Source organism: Trachypithecus francoisi, unplaced genomic scaffold, assembly GCF_009764315.1.
Source record: "Trachypithecus francoisi isolate TF-2019V2 unplaced genomic scaffold, Tfra_2.0 Lachesis_group5, whole genome shotgun sequence".
Lineage (NCBI taxonomy): Eukaryota > Metazoa > Chordata > Mammalia > Primates > Cercopithecidae > Trachypithecus > Trachypithecus francoisi.
Genome location: NW_022681470.1, coordinates 121238863 through 121266751, shown reverse-complemented (window position 1 = coordinate 121266751; position 27889 = coordinate 121238863). Strand labels below are relative to the sequence as shown.

The 27889-nt window shown below is 39.6% G+C and overlaps 1 protein-coding gene across 3 annotated transcripts in view; it reads right to left on the bottom strand.

The window, feature by feature from the left end:
* Positions 1-27889, bottom strand: part of DBT (dihydrolipoamide branched chain transacylase E2) — a 57784-nt gene that overhangs the window by 7109 nt on the left and 22786 nt on the right. For 2 of the 3 annotated variants that reach the window (XM_033196574.1, XM_033196576.1), the window contains 6 exons: positions 18788-18909; positions 16132-16348; positions 14971-15137; positions 12122-12199; positions 7601-7792; positions 7387-7458 (listed from right to left, as the gene is read on the bottom strand). In XM_033196574.1, coding sequence (XP_033052465.1) covers positions 7387-7458; positions 7601-7792; positions 12122-12199; positions 14971-15137; positions 16132-16348; positions 18788-18909 — 848 coding nt within the window. The remainder of the gene's footprint in view (positions 1-7386; positions 7459-7600; positions 7793-12121; positions 12200-14970; positions 15138-16131; positions 16349-18787; positions 18910-27889) is intronic. The other variant, XM_033196575.1, reaches the window with a different exon arrangement.

Below are 27889 nucleotides of genomic sequence, written 5' to 3'. Positions count from 1 at the left end.
AACCCTTACTCTAAGTCCGTGTCTTCTAAACCACTATCACCTATCACCTTTTCGTACTCATTTGGGTTCCTGTTCAAAATTTAAGTTCTGAGGGTTCTGCCCCTAAGGTAAAGAAATCTGCACTTTTAACTAACACTCCCAATGATTCCTGAGCAAAGAATGCTCTAAATGAGTCTCACTTTGTTTAAAATAACATTTTGAATTAGTTTTCTATTATTCTTTGGTATAATGAAATAAAGATATTTTGAAAGAAGTAGATTGGCTATATTTGTGATTATTCATAAAGACTCAATATCTGTGCCTGGCATAATCCACAATGGTTGATCTATAAAGAAACAACCCAGATCGCCACCATTTATTACACATAGAGGTAGCCACCAGAAGTGCAGGCCTAGCTCTTAGGAAGAAATAGTCGGGCGCGGTGGCTCAAGCCTGTAATCCCAGCACTTTGGGAGGCTGAGGCGGGCGGATCATGAGGTCAGGAGATCGAGACCATCCTGGCTAACACGGTGAAACCCTGTCTCTACTAAAAAATACAAAAAACTAGCCGGGCGACGACGTGGCGGGCGCCTGTAGTCCCAGCTACTCGGGAGGCTGAGACAGGAGAATGGCGTAAAACCCGGGAGGCGGAGCTTGCAGTGAGCTGAGATCTGGCCACTGCACTCCAGCCTGGGCCACAGAGCGAGACTCTGTCTCAAAAAAAAAAAAAAAAAAAAAAAGGAAGAAATAATAGGTTTTTGGATTCCTGGGCAAGATGGCTGAACAGGAACAGCTCCGGTCTGCAGCTCCCATGAGACCAAGGCAGAAGATGGGTGATTTCTGCATTTCCAACTGAGGTACCCGGTTCGGCTCACTGGGACTGGTTAGACAGTGGGTGCAGCCCATGGAGGGCCAGCAGAAGCAGGATGGGGTGTCACCTCACCTGGGAAGTGCAAGGGGTCAGGGAACTCCCTCCCCTAGCCAAGGGAAGCCATGAGGGACCCTGCTGTAAGAGACGATGCTATCCAGCCCAGATACTGTGCTTTTCCCATGGTCTTTGCATCCCACAGACCAGGATATTCCCTCGGATGCCTATACCACAAGGGCCCTGAGTTTCAAGCACACAACTGGGAGGCTGTTTGGGCAGACACCAAGCTAGCTGCAGTTTTTTTGGGTTTTTTTTTTTTTTTCATACCCCAGTGGTGCCTGGAACATCAGTGAGACAGAACTGTACACTACCCTGGAAAGGTGGCTGAAGCCAAGGAGCCAAGTGGTCTTGCTCAGTGGATTCCACCCCCACAGAGCCCAGCAGGCTAAGATCTACTGGCTTGAAATTCTTGCTGCCAGCACAGCAGTCTGAAGTCGACCTGGGACGCTCGAGCTTGGTGGGCAGAGGGGCATCCACCATTACTGAGGCTTGAGTAGGTGGTTTTCCCCTCACAGTGTAAACAAAGCTACAGGGAAGTTCGAACTGGGCAGAGCCCACAGCAGCTCAGCAAAGCCACTGTTAACCAGACTGCCTCTCTAGATTCTTCCTCTCTGGGCAGGTATGTCTGAAAGAAAGGCAGTAGCCTCAGTCAGGTGCTTACAGATAAAACTCCCATCTCCCTGGGATAGAGCACCTGGGGGAAGGGGCGGCTATGGGCACAGCTTCAGCAGAATTAAACTTTCCTGCCTGCCGGCTGTAAAAAGAGCAGTGATCTCCCAGCACAGCACTTGAGTTCTGCTAAGGAACAGACTGCCTCCTCAAGTGGGTCCCTGACCCCATGCCTCCTGACGGGGAGATACCTCCCAGCAGGGATTGACAGACACCTCATACAGGAGAGCTCTCGCTGGCATCTGGCAGGTGCCCCTCTGGGATGAAGCTTCCAGAGGAAAGAGCAGGCAGCAATCTTTGCTGTTCTACAGCCTCCACTGCTGACACCCAGGCAAACAGGGTCTGGAGTGGACCCCCAGCAAACTCCAGCAGACCTGCAGAAGAGGGGCCTGACTGTTAGAAGGAAAACTAGTAACAGAAAGCAATAGCATCAACATCAACAAAAAGGATGACCATGCAAAAACTCCATTCGAAGGTCACCAACAGCAAAGACCAAAGGTAGATAAATCCACAAAGATGAGGAAAAACCAGTGCAAAAAGGCTGAAAATACCAAAAACCAGAACGCCTCTTCTCCTCCAAAGGATCACAACTCCTTGCCAGCAAGAGAACAAAACTGGATGGAGAATGAGTTTGATGAATTGACACAAGTAGACTTCAGAAGATGGGTAATAACAAACACCTCCGAGCTAAGGGAGCATGTTCTAACCTAATGCAAGGAAGCTAAGATCCTTGATAAAAGGTTAGAGGAACTGCTCACTAGAATAACCAGTATAGAAAAGAACATAAATGACCTGATGGAGCTGAAAAACAGAGCACAAGAACTTTGTGAAGCACACACAAGTATCAATAGCCGAATTGACCAAGCGGAAGAAAGGATATCAGAGATTGAAGATCAACTTAATGAAATAAAGCGTGAAGACAAGATTAGAGAAAAAAGAATGAGAAGGAATGAACAAAGCCTCCAAGAAATATGAGACTATGTGAAAAAGACCAAAACTACATTTGATTGGTGTACCTGGAAGTGATAGGGAGAATGGAACCAAGTTAGAAAACACACTTCAGGATACTATTCAGGAAAACTTTCCCAACCTAGCAAGACAGGCCAACATTCAAATTCAGGAAATACAGAAAACACCACAAAGATACTCCTCGAGAAGAGCAACCCCAAGACCCATAATCGTCAGATTCACCAAGGTTGAAATGAAGGAAAAAATTGTTGAGGGCAACCAGAGAGAAAGGTTGGGTTACCCACAAAGGGAAGCCCATCAGACTAACAGTGGATCTCTCTGCAGAAACCCTACAAGCCAGAAGAGAGTGGGGGCCAATATTCAACATTCTTAAACAAAAGAATTTTCAACCCAGAATTTCATATCCAGCCAAACTAAGCTTCATAAGTGGAAGAGAAATAAAATCCTTTACAGACAAGCAAATGCTGAGGAATTTTGTCACCACCAGGCCTGCCTTACAAGAGCTCCTAAAGGAAGCACTAAATAGGGAAAGGAAAAACCAGTACCGGCCACTGCAAAAGCAACCCAAAATGTAAAGACCATTGACACTATGAAGAAACTGCATCAACTAACGGGCAAAATACCCAGCTATCATCATAATGACAGGATCAAATCTGCATATAACAATATTAACTTCAAATGTAAATGGCCTAAATGCCCCAATTACAAGACACAGACTGGCAAATTGGATAAAGAGTCAAGACCCATCGATGTTCTGTATTCAGGAGATCCATCTCATGTGCAAAGACACACATAGGCTCAAGATAAAGGGATGGAGGAAGATTTACCAAGCAAATGGAAAGCAAAAAAAAAAAAAAAAAAACAGCAGGGGTTGCAATCCTAGTCTCTGATAAAACAGACCTTAAACCAACACAGATAAAAAAGACAAAGAAGGGCATTACATGATGTTAAAGGGATCAATGTAACAAGAAGAGCTAACTATCCTAAATATATATATGCACCCAATACAGGAGCACCCAGATTCATAAAGCAAGTTCTTAGAGACCTGCAAAGAGACTTAGACTCCCACACAATAATAGTGGGAGACTTTAACACTCCACTGTCAATATTAGACAGAACAACCAGACAGAAAATTAACATGGATCTTCAGGACTTGAACTCAGCTCTGGACCAAGTGGACCTAATAGACATCTACAGAACTCTCCACCCCAAATCAACAGAATATATATTCTTCTCAGCACCACATCCCACTTATTCTAAAATCGAACACACAATTGGAAGTAAAACTCTCCTCAGCAAATGCAAAAGAATGGAAACAATAACAAGCAGTCTCTCAAACCACAGTGCAATCAAATTAGAACTCAGGATTAAGAAACTCACTCAAAACCACACAACTACATGGAAACCAAACAACCTGCTCCTGAATGGCTGCTGGGTAAATAACGAAATGAAGGCAGAAATAAAGATGTTCTTTGAAACCAATGGGAACAAAGACACAACGTACCAGAATCTCTGAGACACAGCTAAAGCATGTGTCAAGGGAAATTTATAGCACTAAATGTCCACAGAAGAAAGCGGGAAAAATCTAAAATCAACACCCTAAAATCACATTTAAAAGAATTAGAGAAGCAAGAGCAAACACATTCAAAAGCTAGCAGAAGACAAGAAATAACCAAGATCAGAGAAGAACTGAAGGAGATAGAGACACAAAAAACCCTTCAAAAAAAATCAATGAATCCAGGAGCTGTTTTTTTTTTGAAAAGATTAACAAAATAGATAGACCACTAGCTGGGCTAATAAAGAAGAAAAGAGAGAAGAATCAAATAGACACAATAAAAAATGATAAAGGGGATATCACCAGTGATCCCACAGAAATACAAACTACCATCAGAGAATACTATAAACACCTCTTCACACATAAACTAGAAAATCTAGAAGAAATGGATAAATTGCTGGATGCATACACTCTCCCAAGACTAAATCAGGAAAAAGTTGACTCCCTGAATAGACCATTAACAAGTTCTGAAATTGAAGTAGTAATTAACAGCCTACCAACCAAAAAAAGCCCAGGATCAGACAGATTAACAGCCAAATTCTACCAGAGGTACAAAGAGGAGCTGGTACCATTCCTTCTGAAACTATTACAAACAATAGAAAAAGAGGGAATCCTCCCTAACTCATTTTATGAGGCCAGCATCATCCTGATACCAAAACCTGGCAGAGACACACACACACACAAAGAAAATTTCAGGCCAATATCCCTGATGAACACTGATGCAAAAATCCTCAACAAAATACTGGCAAACCAAATCCAGCAGCACATTACAAAGCTTATCCATCACAATCAAGTAAGCTTCATCCATGGGATGCAAGGCTGGTGCAACATATGCAAATCAATAAGTGTAATCCATCACATAAACAGAACCAATGACAAAAACCACATGATTATCTCAATTGATGCAGAAAAGGCCTTTGATAAAATTCAACACCGCTTCATGCTAAAAACACTCAATAAACTAGGTGTTGATGGAACATATCTCAAAATAATAAGAGCTATTTATGATAAACCCACAGCCAATATCATACTGAATGGGCAAAAGCTGGAAGCACTCCCTTTGAAAACCGGCACAAGACAAGGATGCCCTCTCTCTTATCACTCCTATTCAACATAGTATTGGAAGTTCTGGCCAGGGCAATTAGGCAAGAGAAAGAAATAAAGCGTATTCTATAGGAAGAGAGGAAGTCAAATTAACTCTGTCTGCAGATGACATGATTGTATATTTAGAAAACCCCATCAGTTCAGTCCAAAATCGCCTTAAGCTGATAAGCAACTTCAGCAAAGTCTCAGGATACAAAATCAATGTGCAAAAATCACAGCATTCCTATACACCAATAACAGACAAACAGTGAGCCAAATCATGAGGAAACTCCCATTCACAATTACTACAAAGAGAATAAAATACCTAGGAATACAACTTACAAGGGATGTGAGGAACCTCTTCAAGGAGAACTACAAACCACTGCTCAAAGAAATACAAGGGGACACAAACAAATGGAAAAACATTCCATGCTCATGGATAGGAAGAATCAATATTGTAAAAATGGCCAAACTGCCCAAAGTCATTTATAGATTCAATGCTATTCCATCAATTGACCACTAACTTTCTTCACAGAATTAGAAAAAACTACTTTAAATTTCACATGGAACCAAAAAAGAGTCCACATAGCCAAGATAATCCTAAACAGAAAGAATGAAGCTGGAGGCATCATGCTACCTGACCTCAAACTATACTACAAGGCTATAGTAACCAAAACAGCATGGTACTGGTACCAAAACAGAGAGATAAACCAATGGAACTGAACAGAGGCCTCAGAAATAACACCACACATCTACAACCTGTCTGATCTTTGACAAACCTGATGAAAACAAGAAACGGGGAAAGGATTCCCTATTTAATCAATGGTGTTGGGACAACTGGCTAGCCATATGCAGAAAACTGAAACTGGACCCCTTCCTTACCCCTTATACAAAAATTAACTCAAGATGGATTAAAGACTGAAATGTAAGACCTAAAACTATAAAAACCCTAGAAGAAAACCTATTCAGGACATAGGCATGGGCAAAGACTTCATGACTAAAACACCAAAAGCAATTGCAACAAAAGTCAAAATTAAATCAGATCTAATTAAACTAAAGAGCTTCTGCACAGCAAAAGAAACTATCATCAGAGAGAATAGGCAACCTATAGAATGGGAGAACAATTTTGTAATCTATCCATCTGACAAAGGGCTAATATCCAGAATCTACAAGCAACTTAAACAAATTTACAAGAAAAAAGACAAACAACCCATCTTAAAGTAGGCGAAGGATATGAACAGGCACTTTTCAAAAGAAGACATTTATGTAGCCAACAAACATGAAAAAAAGCTCACCATCACTGGCCATTAGAGAAATGCAAATCAAAACTACAATGAAATACCACACCAGTTACAATGGTGATCATGAAAAAGGCAGGAAATAACAGATGCTGGAGAGAATGTGGAGAAACAGAAATGCTTTTACATTGTTGGTGGGAGTGTAAATAAGTTCAACCATTGTGGAAGACAGTGTGGCGATTCCTCAAGGATCTAGAACCAGAAATACCATTTGACCCAGAAACACCATTTGACCCAGCAATCCCATTACTGAGTATATACCCAAAAGATTATAAATCATGCTACTATAAAGACACATGCACACGTATGTTTACCGCAGCACTATTCACAATAGCAAAGACTTGGAACCAACCCAAATGCCCATCAATGTTAGCCTGGATAAAGAAAATGTGGCACATATACACCATGGAATACTATGCAGCCACAAAAAAGAGTGAGCTCATGTCCTTTGCAGGGACATGGATGAAGCTGGAAACCATTCTCAGCAAATTAACACGGGAACAGAACACCAAACACTTCATGTTCTCACTCATAAGTGGGAGTTGAACAATGAGAACACATGGACAGAGGGTGGGGAACATCACACACTGGGGACTTGTCACATGGTGGGGGGCTAGGGAAGGGATAGCATTAGGAGAAATACTTAATGTAGATGACGGGTTGATGGGTGCAGCAAACCACCTTGGCATGTGTATACCTATGTAACAAACCTGCATGTTCTGCACATGTATCCCAGAACTTAAAGTAAAAAAAAAAAAAGAAAAAAGAAATAATGGACTTTCTAAGGCAAACTCAGAAACTTAAACCTACAAAATGAGGGGGAAACCTTAGAAATGGTTACTCTTCATTGTGTTGAGTCCCTGAATTTGCTTAAACTCCATTTTTCAGTTATCTAATACATGTACCTTAATTGATCCAAGGGCCCCAATGGCTACTTCCGGTGGCAATATCACTGGTTTGGCATAGGTACCACCAATCTATTTAAAAAAAAAAAAAAGGAGAGTATTAAAAGTTAGGATTTTTCAGGGAACAAATGCCAAGTGACGTTTTCTATTTTTAATTAAGCATATGATCAGAAACCTTAAGCAATGGTTTATGTATTTCAACATTATTACTCACTGATCCAATGTTGGAAAGAGTAAATGTTCCTCCTGTAAGATCAGTGGTGCTGAGCTGACCCACAGAGCCCAATTTCTGAAGGCGGTTCAGTTCAGTGGCGATGTCAAATATAGAGCAGATCTGAACATTTTTCACATTAGGGACAATCAAACCCTGCTCAGTATCCATTGCTATCCCAATGTTATGAGAAGCCTAAAAAATAAAAAATTATACAGTAGGGCTTTTAATGAATAAGCTAACAGCAAAGAAAGGATCAACCTTCACTGTCATCTAGAAACCACTTCCAAAACTCATTTTTACCCAATTGGTAGCGATTTAAAAGAAATAATCTAGGCCGGACGCGGTGGCTCAAGCCTGTAATCCCAGCACTTTGGGAGGCCGAGACGGGCGGATCACGAGGTCAGGAGATGGAGACCATCTTGGCTAACACGGTGAAACCCCGTCTCTACTAAAAAAATACAGAAAACTAGCCGGGCGAAGTGGCGGGCGCCTGTAGTCCCAGCTACTCGGGAGGCTGAGGCAGGAGAATGGCGTAAACCCGGGAGGCGGAGCTTGCAGTGAGCTGAGATCCGGCCACTGCACTCCAGCCTGGGCGACAGAGTGAGACTCCGTCTCAAAAAAAAAAAAAAGAAATAATTTAAAAATAATTTTTAAAAGATTTTTGGGGCCAGATGCAGTGGCTCACGCCTGTTATCCCAGCACTCTGGGAGGCCAAGGTGGCTGGATTACCTGAGGTAATGAGTTCAAGACTAGCCTGGCCAACATGGTGAAACCCCATCTCTACTAAAAATACAAAAATTAGCAAGGTGGCACAGGCCTGTGATCCCAGCTACTCAGGAGGCTGAGGCATGAGAATCGCTCAAACCCGGGAGGTGGAGGTTGTGGTGGGCCGAGATTGTACCACTGTACTCTAGCCTGGGAGACAGAGTGAGACTCTGTCTAAACAAAGATAAATTTTTTGTTGATAAGAATGTAGGCAATAAGCTATTTCCCAACACTGTCAGTGCAAATGTAACTGGTACAGGTTGAGCATCCCTAGTTCAAATATCTGAAATCTGAAATGCTCCAACATCTGAAACTTTTGAGGGCTGAAATGTCATATCATGTAGCCAATTTCCTTGAAAACTGATTTATCACCCTGAGTCAAGATCCATCTTCAGAATTCTGTATACTGACAAATACAGAAATGTAAAGTTTTTATTTTCAATTTATTGGATGGATTAAGCATCTCAGCATTCCTTACTATGTGATAAAATACATATATAATAAAAAGTATATTCAATATTTTGTCCTTAAACATTATGCTGCATAGTTGTTGAAACAGTTCTCATTTTGTAATATTTAACCATATCAGAGCCCATCAATTAAAAAAAAAAAAAGAAACGCAGCCATTGTTCTGGCAGGGCATAGTGGCTCGTGCCTATAATCCCAACACTTTGCGAGACTGACGCAGAAGGATTGCTTGAGGCCAGGAGTTCAAGACCAGCCTGGGCAACATAGTAAGACTCCATTTCTACAAAAAAATTTTTTTTAATTAGCTGAGTATTATGGCACATGCCTGTAGTCTCAGCTACTTGGGAGGCTGAGGCGGGAGGATCATTTGACCCCAGGAGTTTTAGGTTACAATAAGCTATGATTATGCATGGGTGACAGAGCAAAACCCTGTGTCAAAAAAAGAAAAAAAGAAAACTGTGTGGCCGGGCACAGTGGCTCACGCCTGTAATCCCAGCACTTTGGGAGGCCGAGGCGGGTGGATCATGAGGTCAGGAGATCAAGACCAGCCTGGCTAACACAGTGAAACCCCGTCTCTACTAAAAATACAAAAAGAAATTAGCGGGTGTGGTGGCGGGTACCTGTAGTCCCAGCTACCCGAGAGGCTGAGGCAGGAGAATGGTGTGAAGCCAGGAGGTGGAGCTTGCAGTGAGCTGAGATCTCGCCACTGCACTCCAGCCTGGGCTACAGAGCAAGACTCTGTCTCAAAAAAAGAAAAAAAAAATTGTTTCATGTACAAAAGTGTTCAAAACATTGTATAAAATTACCCTTAGGCTATGTGTATGAGGGGTAAATGAAACATAAGTGAATTTCATGTTTGGACTTGGGTCCTATCCTCAAGATATCTCCTTTGTATATGCAAATATCCCATAATCCAAAAAAATCTTAAATCCAAAACACTTCTGGTCCCAAGCATTTCAGGTAACGGATACTTAACCTGTATAGACTTTTTGGAGAACACATGACAATATGTACCAACACTTATAAAGATTTGTGTTAAGGAACTAAATGCAGAAGTATGTAGGGATACACAGGGATGTTGAGTACACACTGTTTATAAGTTTGAGAAACTGCGAATAATCATAATGTTTATAAACAGGTCACTGGCTACATAAATAACAAAGCTATATTTGCTGACACATAATGATGTTTACAATATAGTAAACAAAAAAGAAGGGGCTGGGCACAGTGGCTCATGCCTGTAACCCAGCATTTTGGGAGGCTGAGGTGGGTGAATCACTTGAGCCCAGGAGTCAGAGACCAGCCTGGGCAACATGGCAAGACCCCATTTCTACAAAAAAAAAAAAAAAAAAAAAAATTAGCTGGGCATGGTGGCAGGTGTCTGTAGTCCCAGCTACTCGGAAGGCTGAGGTGGGAGGTGGAGGCTGCAGTGAGGCGATGATTGCACCACAGCATAGATATTCTCTATGGGAATACTTCAGACAGGCAACAGAGTGAGACCCTGTCTCAAAAACAAAAAAAGAAAAAGAAACAGAAAAAAAAGCAAGTTAAAGAAAATATTAACAATTCTCTATCTTGTAAAAAGTATGTGAAAATGAAATCCTAGAAAGGTGTGTATCTCAACATAAACAGTGAGTTATCTTAGGGTCATGGAATTGAGGGTAAACATCTTTGTTTTCTTTTTACTTTTCTTTCTTTTGTTTTTTTGACAAAGGCAGGGTTTCACTTTGTCACCTAGGCTGGAGTGTAGTGGCATGATCACAACTCACTGCAACCTCCATCTCCCAGGTATCATATGATTCTCCTGCCTCAGCCTCCCAAGTAGCTAAAACTATAAGTATGCACTACCATGCCTGGCTAATTTTTTTTTTCTGTAGAGATGGGGCCCTCCTCACTTTGTTGCCCATGCTGGTCTCGAATTCCTGGGCTCAAGCCATCCTCCTACCTCTGTCCCCCAAAGTGCTGGGATTATAGGCAGGAGCCACTACACCCAGCCAACATCATTATTTTCTTGCCTGAAATTTTTGTGATAAGTATATACTTAATCAGGAGATATTAAAATTAAAATTAATACAGCTGGCTGTATTAACCATATGGGAGCTGACCTCCCAGAATATCTAAGCTCACTTTCTGGTTATACATTTCTTTTCTTTTCTTTTTTTTTTTTAATTCTCTTTTTGAAATAGAGTTTTGCTCTTGTCGCCCACGCTGGAGTGCAGTGGTATAATCTTGGCTCACTGCAACCCCTGCCTCCTGGGTTCAAGCAATTCTCCCATCTCAGCCTCCTGAGTAGTTGGGACTATAGGCGCTGGCCACCACACCTGGCTAATTTTTGTACTTTTAGTAGAGACAGGGTTTCACCATGTTGGCCAGGCTGGTCTCAAACTCCTGACCTCACGTAATCCACCCACCTTGGCCTCCCAAAGTACTGGGATTATAGGTGTGAGCCACTGTGCCCAGCCTCTGGCTGTACACGTCTAATGATAAGTAAACTTAAGGAAAAGCATCTCCAAAAGAGTTCTCAGTCTTAAGAAACTTTCACTCCTCACAGAAGAGTTTACTCAAATTGAATTCAAACTTTTATTACTTTTCTCACTTAAATTATTCTTAATCTTAAAATTCAAGGAATTTGCCAGGTGTAGTGGTTCATGCCTGTAATCCCAGCACTTTGGGAGGCTGAGGCAGGAGGATTGCTTGAGATGAGAAGTTCAACACCAGCCTGGGCAACATAATGAGACCACATCTCCACAAAAAATTTAAAAATTAGTTGGGCATAGTGGCGCATGCCTATAGTCCCAGCTACACAGGAGGCTGGGGCAGAAGGATTGCTTGGGCCTGAGAGGTCGAGATTGCAGTGAGCCACGATCATAACACTGCACTCCAAACTGGTGCAGAGTGAGACTCTGCCAATAATAATAATATAATAATAATAATAATAATAATAATAAAATTAAAATTCCAGGAATTCAATTGTGAAAGAGCTGCTTCTTTTTGAGAGGGTAAGTAGAGCGGGTAACATAATCTGCCATACAGCTATATTTCCATTATTTTAAGCAGAAAACAAAAAAAAAGCTTAAAAATGGTTTTAAGAATCTCCATATCTAAACAGTATTATTAAACACAAAAACAACAAAGAATTAGACTTAAGTTTAATGTTTCACCCCATACCTTTAATTCTAGTCTAACAAAAATCACTATTTAAAGTACAACAGAAGTCTCTCTAACCTACAAGCACATTTGCCCTATCTTCTATTAATAATAAGAACATTTTCACTCTGCGTAGCCAACCTTATATGTTATATTCTGGCAGTTTTCATCCACAGAAGCATTAAGGATAGGAAACTGTAGTAATCCCAAGGAAACAGCCTGTTTAAAAGAAAAAGAATGCAATTTTAGCACTTTTAACTCAGAAGGGATAGGGAATTTGAAATAAGAGGTATAAAAGGAGGGAGAGAGAGAACTCTTATTTATGCTGAGTTTAATTTCAAGTCTACATGTACCTAGTCACATTACTGCCAATGTTACCTTCAAGCAGTGTAGAACTAGGTCACCCTAATCATTAAAGAATAAAAGATAGTCAGGTAGCTTGTAAACATCAAGGAGATTTTCAAAATAATGATGCAGACCAGCCAAAGTTCCAAAGAAAATGTCTAAATTCTAGGTGATTTCCTCACTGACATGTTGAATTTTAAGATTTCCATGAGAAGTAAACCTGTGGTTCAAAACTAGGAATCAAAACACAAAAAAGCAGGTAAGCTATTTCCCTGTGTGGAAAGAACACGTAATGAGGATTTCAAAGCGCACTGACCATTAGATGCCAATTTGCTACTTGGTGTCCTTGGGCAGCTGAAGGGCAGAGATGGCCTGAACATTTACTTTACAGCTCAAGTCTCACTGAATAGCATTTACATTTTCCCTCTCTGCCGCCTTCTCCCTTTCTTTTTTCCTTTTGTCACTTACTACCATTTCTCTCCTGTCCATATTCAGATTTCCCTAACTGTATCCAAATGTTCTTGATATCTGCTCCCCTGCCCATTCGGGATCTAATAATCAAGTTTCATACCTTACATGTGGTGGTCATGCATTGTATTAAATTTAAAAGATAGCGAAATAAAAATGCTTAAGATCATTCTTAAAAAGAATTCCCTTCCCCACTGCCCTTTTCTGGTCCCTGTTAAAGTTCTTTACATGCATTGTGTTATTTTTCTCAGTGCATCAGGGGTCTTGATGGAAAAAAATCAAATTCTTGAACTAGAGAGTTAAGAAAAAAGTTTAAATATATAGAGACATTTCATAGTCATTAGTTTAGTTAGGACAGGTTAAGAGAGTAGATCAACTGAAGAAAAATACAACGAAAAGAACTGCTATGAGTTCCTTAATTTTTATGACTTGGAAGTTTTTTTCTTGTTTGTTTTTGAGACAGGGTCTTGCTTTGTCACCCAGGCTGGAGTGCAGTGGCATGATCTCAGCTCACTGTAGCCTCAACCTCTTTGGTTTGAGTGATCCTCCTGTCTTAGCCCCCCGAGTAGCTGGGACTACAGGTGTGTGCCACCATGCCCAGGTAACTTTTGTATTTTTTGTAGAGATGGGGTTTCACCATTCTGCCCAAGCTGTTCTTGAACTCCTGAGCTCAAGCAATCTGCCTGCCTTGAGAGAACCCTTTCTTAGAAAAAAAAAAGGGGGGAAATAAAGGAGAACAGTTTCTGCCTCACGAGGCTCAAAGCCCAGTAAGTGAGTAAGTGAAGAGAAAACTGAGTAAGTACTCACAATGCACTGAGATAAGTAACAGTGGGAAACAAGAGTATTTAATTCAAATAGTGACAGCCACAGAAGGAGTCTGTACCTGACCACAATTTGGGATTTATTTGCAGGTGTTTGACGGAGAAGGGGCACTTCGAGTAGAATTGTGCATTCCAGCAATTATGGGTAGCTTCATATTAGGGAGTGAGATAAGAACGGAGAGGCAGGCAGCAGAGACTGACAACACATTTGTATGCCACACTAAGGAGTATGGAAATTATCCTAAAGGCAATGAAAGGGAACCACTGAAGAGAATCAGAGAATATTACAATAATTTGATTTACAGAAGACCAGTCTTGGTGTAGTGTAGAGAAAGGACTGAACATGCTCGCATTAGAGACATCAGTATGTCCTTCAGAGTAGAACAGACCAGAATCTGAAAGAGCTTCTCCACCTGTTAGCTATAAGTCCTTAACAAGTTTCTCAACCTCTCTGAGCCCCAGTTTCCTTAAATGGAAAGTGGGGACAGTAATATTTACATGTCAGGGTTACTTGAGAATTAAGAGATAATGTATACAGCATGCTTAGTATGGAGCCTGGCACATGGTAGCTGCTGCACAGTCACTCATGTGAGCTAGACTGTAAGCTGCTCAAGGTCAGCTGATGATCTTACTCCATTTTATACTGGTCCCAAGGCTTAGCACTAGAAATGATTCCCAGGAGCCCCAATATAAGTTTGTTAAATAAATATTAAATATATGTCAGTGATATTGCAAAATTAATATCAAGTCTCATTTTAGTTCAAACCAGGACTTGGCTGGAGTGATCCTTTTAGGATTAAAGGCTTTACTTAACTGGCAGAATTGTCTCTACCTAGCTCAAAGATAAGTGGCTAAAAATATGATATAGACATTTCAATTTTATAATTTCCTATTAAACAAAGAAATGGCACATTTTCTAACTATTTGATGTTGTGAAAAGTAATATTTTTATTCAAGGCCACAGTCAACACATTGCATGTTGGCAAAACAAAATTTAAATGTCCTACTTGGGGGGCCGGATGCGGTGGCTCATGCCTGGAATTCCAGCACTTTGGGAGTCCGAGGTGGGTGTGGATCACCTGAGGTCAGGAGTTTGAGACCAGCCTGACCTACATGGTGAAACCAAGTCTCTACTAAAAATACAAAATTAGCCAGGCATGGTGGCAGGTGCCTGTATTCCCAGCTACTCGGGAGGCTGAGGCAAGAGAATTATTTGAACCCGGGAGGCGGAGGCTGCAGTAAGCCGAGTTCGCACCATTGCACTCCAGCCTGGTTAACAAGAGCAAAACTCTGTCTCAAAAAAACAAACAAATAAATGTCCTACTCAAGCTTTGTTTGAAATGAATGAAATCTCACCTTTAAGAAGAAAGGCATAAAGGAGAGTTTAATTCCACGAGCAAAAGCAATGGGTTTTAATTCTTCTCGGAGCTTAACCAGTTCAGTAAGGTCAACCTCATCACAATAACCAAAATGAGGTATCTTCAGGGCTGCAGACATAGTCTTGACCATTGCTTTTTGAAAGCCTGAAAAGCATTCAATTGTTATTCATTTATTTAAATTCTTAATTTCTTCATTTTTTTTTTTTAAAGAAACTAAAATGGAAGGTTCTCTAATGTCCTTTACTCTCTCAGTTAAACCCTTCCTCTTACTACTCTCTTCATTACGTTACCTTACATTGAAAGTCACTAATTTCAAAGCTGGAACATTGACTGCATCATGACACTCAGTGGCAAATGCAATAACATAGCAGCAGGTAACTGCTTTAAATGCTGTGTTATATAAAAAATTCAAAAGAATGCAAGCCATGTATTTCCCTAACAGCTTTCCTGCAAAGCCACTCTTCTGGAAGTTAATCATTCCAAGAGTTTATAAATAACAAATCAGAACTAGTTATTTTGAAAGCTAACTACAAACAGTGAATGTTTAAAACATCCTGTGTCTTCAAACAGAGCAATTATCAGTATACAAGTTTATACTTCAAGAAACCTGCTAATGTATTCCTCTTCAGAAGTTAATGGTACACATAAATTGGAAGTGTTTCCCGGAAAAGCTGTTATTTCATCATTTAAAAATTATGGCCAGGCATGGTGAGTGGCTCATGCCTGTAATCCCTGCACTTTGGGAGTCCGAGGAGGGTGGATCACCTGAGGTCAGGAGTTTAAGACCAGCCCGGCCAACATGATGAAACCCTGTTTCTACTAAAAATACAAAAAATTAGCTGAGCATGGTGGCATGCACCTGTAATCCCAGATACTCAGGAGGCTGAGGCAGGAGAATTGCTTGAACCTGAGAGGTGGAGGCTGCAGTGAGCCGAGATCATGCTACTGCATTCCAGTCTGGGAAACAAGAGCAAAAATCCATCTCAAAAACCAAATAAAAAAATAAATTATATGTTGACTGAAGTTGAACTTCTCCTTCAGTAAGACTTGAAAACACCATATTATATACCTTTACTGAGGTAGCTTCCCCCAAAATAAATGAACTATTGCCTTATATTATTGTTATTATTATCATTACCTTTTATGGGTTCTGTTTTGTCTTTGCCTGTGAATACTGGAGGTTTTGATACTGGTATAGGAATAGTCATGTCTTTTGGCTTTGGTGGAGGTGGCATAATTTCAGCTTTTGGTGAAGGAGGTAATATAGCTCCTGTCTGCTTTTCCAAATAGTTGAGGATGTCTTCTTTAAGTATTCTCCCATCTTTTCCTGAGCCAACAACTTCACTCAGCTTAATCTAAAAAATGATATATTTTAATGCCAAAAATACAACTACTTAAAAATATCATTAAACTTTCAAAATGGAATTTGATCAGTTGACGGTAAAATATATCTGTCCAATAAATTAGTAAAAAGAAATAACCTTTTCATTTTCTACTTAAGTAATCATTTATTACTTTGTATACACTGTTCACATGTGCATGTGGTAACCAACAGGTATCTATATTATATATAATCTAGAGCTATTTATGAAAACTTACTTTTTAAAAAAAAATTTTGTAGAGACAGGGTCTCACTCTGTTGCCTTGGCTGGTCTTGAACTCCTAGCCTCAAGCCATCTTCTCAACTCAGCCTCCCAAATGTGCTGGAATTACAGGCGTGAACCACTTTGCCCAGCTGAAAACTTACATTTTTATACTCAAGTATTTTAAAATCTCTTGCATAATTCTTACTCGACCTTTTCTATTCTTGGGGACTACATAAGAAGAGGGAGAGCTGAGAATTTAAGAGAAACTAAATGCTCTACCAAATTTAGACCAATGTTTCTGACGTTGACTATCAGTTAAAAACGTAACAGCTTAGATGATCATAATACAAAAGCTCTCTCAAATGTTATTTTTCTAGTAGTTGCTTTGGAAATATCAGTACAAAACATTTAATTCTATTTAAATACAAACAAACATAAGAGCTTGGAATGATCTCCTCACATATAGTATGTATTCATTTCTTAGGAATAGACCCCATTTCATTTGTATTAGTGCATCTCTAAGGATGACTAAAATAATAAAGGACTTTACTCAGACAAACACTAAGTGTGTAACAAATGGACTATGAAAATTTAAACAAATAATTTTTAGGCAGTTACAAACAACTGTAAATGCCACTGGTTCTTAATTTTAAACAAACTCAATTCATAAATATGTAAACTGAAAGAAAAAAGATGATTTCTGATAACTAAATCCAATATTTAATTTTTAGTAATCACACAAGCATTCTACCCAAGTATCCTATCCACATCTTTAGGGAGTGTTTTAGGAAAGCGAAATCATACATTTCTTCTATATATTCCTTTCTATATTATTAAGAAAAAAATTATTAAAATGCTTTATAGATTTCAAAGCAATATGTTAAATCATTATTTCATTGGATGCCTTTAATAACCTAGTGTTCCATGTTACTATATCTATTTTCTGCTATGCCAAATGGTCTTCATACTTAAACACATTTAAGGGTTACATAAAATTTCATCAAGGATACATAACATAATTTGACTTTGAACATGTATGCATCTTCTAATTTTTGGCTATATAAAATACAAGGAAGAATGTATCCTAGATGATTTTCTGGGGATTGTTCCCCTGTGGCAGGATAACTGGCTGAAAGAATATGAACATTTTAATGACTCTATTACATATTTCACAAAATATAAACTTTTATTTTTTTCCCACAGCAACCTTACTTTTCTCAAAAAGAGACAAATAAAAAGTCTCATTGTGGGGCACAGTGGAAAGTATTCAGGCTTCAGAACCAGAAAGACTTGTGTTCAAATCCCTAGTTCAGTCTACTTGGTTTCAGATAAGTTAATCAACCTTCCTGCAGGGTCCTTGTGAGGATTACAGATAATGTGTCTATAGTGTCTGGCACATATGTGCTCAAATAATGGAGGCAATGATTGTTGAGGCTGTATGTAACGTCTAAGAGCACAGGTTTTGGAGTGATATAGACTCACTTTCAAATCCTGGCTCTGTTGCTGTGTTAGCTGTGTGACCTTAGACTAGTTACTTAAACCCTCCAAGTCTTAAAACAGCTCCTTATCTTACAGGGTTAAATGAGAATATGTAAATACCTATCCCAGTGCCAGGGAGCCACCCTGCCTGGCATTCCACCTTCCATTCAGTCAATGACTGGCAGAGGAAATACAAAAGGCGGGCCTCCTTGCCTCAAAGCAGTAATTCTGGGGTTCTCCCCTTCACCCTCAGATCAGGCCGGAGTCTTTCTTTTTTTCCTTAGGACCATGGCAAGCTTTGGGACAGGCCAGGTGTTTGATATCATAACCATGTCTGGCCAATTTCCCTTCTCTTCCCTTTCTTATCCTGCCTCCTTCATTCCCTTTACAGGTTTTCCCTCCTTCAAATTCCTATCTGGTGCTGTGCCTCTAGAATACCTGACCTAAGACCTGGTATTTACAAGTGCTCAATAAATGGTAGCTCTTACTGTTATTAGGCTCCAAGAAAGAATAATAAAATCACACTGCTCAATTGACAGTAAGTAATAAGTTTACAACTTCTCTTTTCTCCCATGTATGTTTATGCAACTATGATTTTTCAGTAGCAAATATTTTCATGTTTCCTTAATTTCACTGAGCCATTTCATCATGGGATAGTTGGCTAATTTTTCAGAGGTACAAATGTACACTTTCTATACAATCTCAGACTTAAATATTAAGAGAACTTACATTGTTTTCCATTGCCAGACGGCGAACTGCAGGAGTTGCCAGTGTTTTCCGGCCCTTTATCTCTTGGTGTGTATGTTCATCATGGGACACTGCAGGAGTTTCAACAACATCTTCTTCTGAATCTGGTAACAAGGTAAAACTTAACTTCAGTTGAATTTTTTTTTTTTTAAATCTTAGTGGCCTATAATATCTAAATAAATTAAAGTTATCATCTAAATGTATAAAAGTTGAACTACTTCAGAACAGGAAAACACAACTATCCTAATGGTATGGGCTGAGTGGGGGTGTGTGTGTGCTGGTACCTGGTACTTTTTAATTATTAGTATCTGGTGGATATGTCACTCCTGTTGAAATAATACAGCAGCTACAAGTTAAAAAAAGAGAGTTTTCCTCAAGAAATTTTAAAATGTGTTGTGGCTAGGTGCAGTGGCTCATGCCTGCAATCCCAGCAATTTGGGAGGTCAAGGCAGGCGGATCACCTGAGCCCAGGCATTCAAGACTAGCTGTGGCAACATAAGGAGACCCCATCTGTACAAAAAATTTAAAAATTAGCTGAGCTTGGTGGCACACGCCTGTGGTCCCAGCTACTTGAGAGACCAAGGTGGGAGGAATGCTTGAGCCCAGGAGGTCAAGGCTTCAGTGAGCTTGCATCACTGCACTCCAGCCTGGATGACAGTGAGACCCTGTCTCAAAAAAAAAAAAAAAAAAAAATTGTATTTTAAACATTTTTCTAATAAAATTCTAATTTATATTTATAAACAGCATGGAATAAGGATCAAATGTAAGATAAATTACATGAAAGAATGGGCTGGGCACAATGGCTCACGCCTGTAATCCCAATACTCTAGCAGGCCAAGGTGGGTGGATCACTTACTTGAGCCTAGGAGTTGAAGACCAGTCTGGGCAATAAAGTGAGACTCCCTGTCTCTACAAGTGAATGTTAAAAATTAGCTGGGTACGATAGCACACATCTGTGGTCCCAGCTACACAGGAAGCTGAGGAGGGAGAATCACTTAAGCCCAGGAAGTCAAGCCTGCAGTGAGCCATGTTGGCACCCCTGCACTCTAGGTTGGGTGAAAAAGTGAGACCCAGTCTCAAAAAAATCCGCACCAGACAAGAATCATAAAATCTTTGACAATCTTAAACACTTTCCTGAGATGACATAGTATTTAAAAGCTTGCTCTACTTTGAATAGTTTAAGAAATGCATGGTGGCTGGGCATGGTTGCTCACACATGTAATCCCAACACTTTGGGAGGTAAAGGCAGGAGAATTGCTTGAGGCCAGGAGTTCGAGATCAGCCAGGGCAACATAGGGAGACCCTCTCTCTATAAAATATTTAAAAATTAGCCAGGTGTGGTGGGGTGTGCCTGTATTCCCAGCTACTCATGAGGCTGAAGTGGGAGGATCACTTGGGCCCAAGAAGTCAAGGCTGCAATGAGTCATGATCGCACAACTGCACTCCAGCCTGGGTGACAAAGCAAGGCTGCCTCAAAAAGAAAAAAAAAAAGGAAAAGAAAAAAGAACTGCTATGGCTAATGCTAATTTGGTTGTTTTATTCTCTAGTTCTGGATTCTTATAATTAGAAAAAGCATCTCAGGCTGCTAGCATATATTTCTGCAAGCAAAAGAAAAATGTTTTTGAGAGCATTTAATTGTCAAATTCTGCTGTTAGGAAATCAGTGATGTGTATGTATAGCAGAATCTGAATTGGTAGATTAAAGACTGACAGAACTTCTGAAAATGAACAGACAACTGAATTTGCTTTGACAGTTTTGACATTCATTTCTATGTAAATAAAAATCTTCTACTACTACAACTGTAATAAGACAGTCTATTATTCCTCTTTACTAGTCTATGAATTGGCCCAGTGGAGCTACAAAGAAATTCTCCTAAAGGTGAGGAAGGGAAGAGAAAAAACCCCAAAACTTGTATTGAGCACCTATTATGTGTCAAATACTGTGCTGCATATGCAGTATCTTAATTTACTTTTCATTCCAACTGTTTAAGATAGGTGTTATTAACCCCATTTTACAGACATTTTAAAAAGTGAGGTTTGACTGAACGGATTGGCTCAAGGTCAGACACCTAATAAATCTAACTGCTGAATTCAGTCCTGGGGCTGACTCAGTCTGTGCTGTTTCCATTAGTTCACGGACCTAGTAAATTTTCTTTCTGGTCAAAGTAGCTAGAATACAACTCCTATAGATCAAGGTATAATTTTGTTGAATTTTCAGAATCCCTGTATATTCTCTACATCTGTTAAAGTCATTGGAGAAATAAGTAAGAAAGATTAGCATGAGGAACCAAGATCCAAAGGAAAATCAGGGGATTCAACGATAGGAACCCCAATATGGTAGGAACTCCAATGCTAACTTGGATAATGCATATTTGCTGAAGACAAGGTATAAATATCCAAATATATCATATACAAAAATTATTACATTATTTCCAAAAGACCAAGTAATTTATTGCTACTCACCTTTCTGGAAAACGTTTTGTGATTATTAACTACAAAGTACTACCCTTTTAGAGTAAGTTGGGTGTAAATATGAGTGACAAACTTACTTGTGAGAAGTCACTCATATGTTACTTCTAATAGTCATATAGTTGTTGGAAGAATGCTGTCTCTTAACCAAGTAATAAAATACCACCTTACTACACAGCACTTTAAATAATCTTCAAAGTGTTTTATTTTTTGCTTTTAAAAAAAAAAAAAATACAGACAGTGTCTCACTACATTGCCCAGGCTGGTCTTGAACTCCTGGCTTCAAGCGATCCTTCTGCCTTGTCCTCCTTCAGTGTTTTTACACATATTTTCTCCTCTGATTACAAAAATGTTATGAGTATGCAGGATAGATTTCTCATTACCAATGTAGAAACGGACTCTAAGGGGGATGAAGTTGACCAAACTTGAATTTCACAAGTCTCCCCAACTGACATGACTTTCGTGTTTCTAGCATTACAGTCTAATATGTGAGATTGTAGCCTTTGATGATTGATCTTCAGTTAGGGAATTAGAGTACAGTTAAAGCTTTAACTAATTTTTAAGAAAAAGCAGACGAACTCTGGTAAGTAAGCACTTTTTCTTATGAAGCCTGTCAATTTAGTGTTAAGGTAATTCCTTGTAGAAAGCAAATTTATAAAAAAACCACATTATTTCAGGTTAACTAAATAAAAGAATAATATGAATTGATAAAAGTAAAACTGAAACTGCAATATTCTTAGGTATTTCTAAGAACAACATTAAGTGATCCAATTAATTCACTCAGCTAGGAGAAATTCTTTTAAGGAAAATGCTTTGAAATACTCAAGTATTCAAGTGTGTTTGGAAGACCTTTCTTCACCTTTCTTCCAAATGTTTATAAATTGAAAATTAAGGACAACCAAACTGAAGAGATTTCATTGCATCTTCTTTTTCACTTCAAATTATTAAAACAGTGAATTCAATCAATTTAATCTACAATAGGCTGTACAAAATGAACAGTTACAGCTACCAAGAGCACCTACTATGCCTAGCATTGAACCATGCAGTTTATGTTACTGAATGTCATTTAGTTAGATGATATACTACATTCTTGGAATGGTTTTATGTCAAAGAGCTTTTCTTTAAAACATTTTATATTAATCCTGGTAAACATTTCAAACATTATAAAATCTATGTATTTATAAACTAAACTGTGTTGCTGCAGCAGAATTTTGTAAATATGCGTATGTACAGTGTTAGAAAGTCCCATTGCTCTAGATGCAAAATGAAGCAGATATCCATCCTCTCTGAACTAAATTATCAGTGTAACAAAGTGGTTAGGAGCATGGGCTTTCACATTAAACAGAGCTGAGGTCAAATCCTAGCTCCACCACTTAGTAGCTATGTAATCACAAGCAGGTTATTTAACCTCTGAGTCTCAATGGTCCATGTGTCAAAAGCAGATATTACACTTGTTAAATGAGATGTATAAATAGTATTAGCATAGAGAAACCAATCAACAATAGATGTTGATGTTAAGGGGTAAATGCAATATAATGGCAGAATAATATCAGTTTTATAAAGTATTCCCCTAAAGCTCACATCCCTCTTTCTCCTCCTTTCACTGCCCCATGGTACCTCTCAATTAGGTATAGTAACTCTCCACTTATCTGGTGGTGGAGCATCCTGGCAACTTCATCTTAACATGGCTTCATGGCCCAGAGTACCTAAAATAGGTGCCACACAGCCTCAGCATTAAAACTGTGCACTTGACCCACAGGAAAGGTATTTAGACTCTTAATCAGCTCCTATTTGCCTTTGTTAGCAAATACTTCTTAACAAACTTGGTTATATGTCTTCTCAGAAAGTTAGGAAAGTGGGTGATGACCTGGCACAAGGACAATCTAAACAGGCTGAAAAACTAAAAATCAAATGCGGATTTGTATTGTTTATAGTACAACGGTGAATGTTCATAACATGTCTTTGCATAATCAAAAAAGCTTACTCAATATCCTCACTTTAAGAAGTAACATATATGAAGTTTTAAAAAAAATTAATGATTTCTCTGAAAAATAAAGTTTTTGAAAAGTTTTGGTACAAACTGTTTTAGTTGTTTAGAAAAGTGAGGAATCGGCCGGGCGCGGTGGCTCAAGCCTGTAATCCCAGCACTTTGGAAGGCCGAGACAGGCGGATCACAAGGTCAGCAGATCAAGACCATCCTGGCTAACACAGTGAAACCCCGTCTCTACTAAAAAAATACAAAAAACTAGCCAGGCGAGGTGGCGGGTGCCTGTAGTCCCAGCTACTTGGGAGGCTGAGGCAGGAGAATGACGTAAACCCGGGAGGCGGAGCTTGCAGTGAGCTGAGATCCGGCCACTGCACTCCAGCCTGGGTGACAGAGCGAGACTCCGTCGCAACAAAAAAGAAAAGTGAGGAATCATGTTACTGTATTAAATACATAGAAGGTAGAGAAAGCATCTGTCACCACATCAGCTGTAAAGACAACTCGAGGTAACACAATTTAAACTGAGTTGGTTTTAGTTTTGTTTTGGTTTTGAGACAGGGTTTCCTCTGAGTAGCCAGTACTACAGGGGTGTACTACCATGCCCATCTAATTTTTTTGCTTGTTTTGTGTGTGTGTTTTTTTAAGAAACTGGGTCTTGCTCTGTCCCTTGGCTGGAATGCAGTGGCACAATCATAGCTCAATGCAGCCTCAAACTCCTGGGCTCAACTGATCCTCCCACCTCAGCCTCCTGCATAGCTGGGACTACAGGTGTGCTCCACCACACTTGGCTAATTTTTGTAGAGATGAGGTTTCGCTGTGTTGCCCAGGCTAGTCTCAAACTCCTGGCTTCAAATGATCCTCCTAGTGCTGGAACTACAGGCATGAGTGACTACACATGGTCTAAACCAAGTTTACAGTCGACAAGGCACTGAAACATGGAATAGCTTTGATATAATAGTGATAATGATAAGTAACTAAAAAAAAAAAAATTAAGTAACTGGATTTCAACTTGTAATTTTTTAAATAATATATACCTTCTTATATGTCACAGATACAAGTTGGCATAAGTGAGTCCAATAAACTGTTTTTAAGTAGAGGTCTGTCTATGGTCAAAGCACTCATAGATAGAACTTGGAGGTCACAAATACAGTTTCCCTCACGAAAATTATCATGACCATCCAGCTTTGAGAAGCAGACTACGACTATGTTACTAGTCTATGACTAGTCTATGACTAGACTATGACTATGTTACTAGACAGTACTATAGAATATAATTAGCATTACAAGATAGGACTTAATTTCCAATACTACTATTAAGATGTCTAGTCCTGATCTCTTCTACCCTTCATGGCTCTATGCTACAATAATTTTCTACCTGTAAAATGTTAATAATATAATTTATACTTCTAGAAGACTTTTGTTAGTTTTTTGTATAATTGGTTTTACTGGCATTAAGACAGGAAAAACATAAATTCAATATTACTACAAATTCTTGCTTAAGAAAATATACATAAAATATTTAGAAATCTTTCTCATTTCCACAATTAAAATGAAGCATATATAAATTTCTCTCATTAAACTGAATGTAATGTTCTATAGGCCTGCTTATTTGATACATGGGCTTATGCTTCATAGTTTATTCTTACAATAAAAATATAAAAAGCAAGTCCAAATGTAAAAGCAAAAAGGTACAGATGTGAAATAAAACTAGCATGCAAGATAATTGTTTAGAACATATTATGAATGGCAAATGAAATAGAATGGTTAGCAAATTATCAGTTGTTTATGTAGAATACTATCAGATAATTTCTACTGTAAACATAACCTATCCAATGCCATTAATTTTGTTCTAAGCTTTACTGAGATACAGCTGACACACAATAAACTGCACATACAAAAATATAAAGTCTGAGGCCGGGCGCGGTAGCTCACGCCTGTAATCCCAGCACTTTGGGAGGCCAAGCCAGGCGGATCACAAGGTCAGGAGATCGAGACCATCCTGGCCAACATGGTGAAACTCTGTCTCTACTAAAAATACAAAAATTAGTTGGGTGTGGTGGTGTGCACCTGCCTGTAATCCTAGCTACTCGGCAGGCTGAGGCAGGAGATTCACTTAAACCAGGGAGTCGGAGGTTGCAGTGAGCCGATATCATGCCACTGCACTCCAGCCTGGCGACAGAGTAAGACTCTGTCTCAAAAACAAAAACAAAAACAAAAACAAAACAAAAAAAATAAAATCTCATAAGCTTTGAAATATGTATATACTCGGCCGGGCGCGGTGGCTCAAGCCTGTAATCCCAGCACTTTGGGAGGCCGAGACGGGCGGATCACGAGGTCAGGAGATCGAGACCATCCTGGCTAACACGGTGAAACCCCGTCTCTACTAAAAATACAAAAAACTAGCCGGGCGCGGTGGCGGGCGCCTGTAGTCCCAGCTACTCGGAGGCTGAGGCGGGAGAATGGCGTGAACCCGGGAGGCGGAGCTTGCAGTGAGCCAAGATCCTGCCACTGCACTCCAGCCTGTGCGACACAGCGAGACTCCGTCTCAAAAAAAAAAAAAAAAAAAAAAGAAATATGTATATACTCATAAAACATCACCATAATCAAGATAATGAACATGTCTATCACTTCCGTAAGTTTCCTTGTACTCCTTGGTAATCCCTCCTTCCCAACCCTTCCTACCCTCCATACTCTATCACCAGGCAACCACTCAATGGTTTTCTGTCATTACAGATTAGTTTGGATTTTCTAAAAGTTTATGTACATGGAATCATATAGCATGTTTTCTTTTGAGGGGTGGGGTCTGGCTTCTTTCACTCAGCATAATTTCTTTAAGATTTATCATGTTATAGAGAATATTAATTTTTGTGGAAAAAATTATCCAGATAAAAAACAGGCCCCCCACAAAATGTTCTGTGATTTTATAATTTGCTATACCCAGACTTATTAAGGTGGATCTTACTTGAGATGTCAAAACAAACTAAAAACAAAACCAGTACCAGGTGTGGTGGCTCATGCCTATAATCCCAGCAATTTGGGAGGCGGAGGGCAGGCAGATCACTTGAGCCCAGTTCACGACCAGCCTGGCCAACATGGTGAAACCTCATCTCTACTAAAAATACAAAAATTAGCCAGGTGTAGTGGCACATGCCTGTAATCTCAGCTTCTAGGGTAGCTGAGGCAAGCAAATCGCTTGAACCCAGGAGGCAGAGGTTGCAGTGAGCTGAGATCGTGCCACTGCACTCCAGCCTGGGAGACAGAGTGAGACTTCATCTCAAAAAAAAGAAAAAAAATCAAAAGGCCAATTAGCTGGGCATGATGGAGTCCTAACTACTCAGGAAGCTAAGGCGCAAGGACTGCTTGTGCCCAGGAATTCAAGGCTGTAATGAGCTATGATCATGCTACTGCACTCTAGCTTGTACAACAGAGCAAGACCCCGTGTCAGAAAACAAAACAAAATAAATAACACACTCCGACTGTTTACTTGTTCATATAAATAACTTGCTTTTTTAGATGGCTTACATTGTTATCTAATCTGGTTTCCAGCTTGGGCATTCTAATTTCATGACATCCATAGTACTGTTCAGCATCGTTACTTGTCTCAGTTTATGCCAAGAATGAAACACTCTTTCCTTTCTAAATCTGAATCCAAAAAAAAAAAAAAAAATCTGTGTTTATTTCAGGTAATTCTAAAGGTGAATTTTTTGTTTTGTTTTTCTTTAAACTTCTCTAAATCACAAAAGCATGCCTTTTTTTTTTTTTGAGACAGGGTCCTGCTGTCACCCAGGCTAGAGTGCAGTGGCATTAACAGAGCTCACTAGCTCACTGCAGCCTCTACCTCCTGGGCTCAAGTGATCCTCTCACCTCAGCCTCCCAAGTAGCTGGGACCACAGGTGCATGCCACCACACCTGGCTAATTTTTTTTATTTTTTGTAGAGATGAGGTCTTGTTATGTTACCCAGGCTGGTCTCAAACTCCTGGGCTCAAGTGATCCTCCCACCTTAGCCTCCCGAAATGTTAGGATTACTGGCATGAGCCACTGTGCCTAGCCAATAATGTCTTTCAAAAGAAATTTAGAATCAAAGTAATACGAAGCACCCCTAATGCCCACATTATAGCCTCTTACTCATTCTATACTAATACTTAAAAGAACAAGAGCCCCTGAAGAAATGAATGATTCCAGGTGTGGGTGGGAAAAGTATGAGGTGAATCCCAGAACATCTTTTGTGCCAAAAGCAAGGAAGCTTTTAAAAGTTAACAGGACCGTGTTAATAGAACACATAGGAGCCAGCTTGAAGGGGTCGCCACTATAATGGGTTTGAGCATCCAGAAGAATAATGACTGTAATCGATTAAACACATGAAATCAGATGAAATACAGTCATGCATTGCTTAATGATGGGAGTATGTTCTGAGAAATGCATTGCTAGGTGATTTCACAATTATCCAAACTTGAGTGTGCACTTACACAAATCTAGATGGTGTAGCCTCCTACACACCTAGGCTATATGAAATAGCCCATTGCTCCCAGGTCACAAACCTGTGGAGCATGTTATTGTCCTGGATATTGTAGGTGACTGTAACACAATGGTAAATATTTGTATATTTAAACATACGTAAACATAAAAGAAGT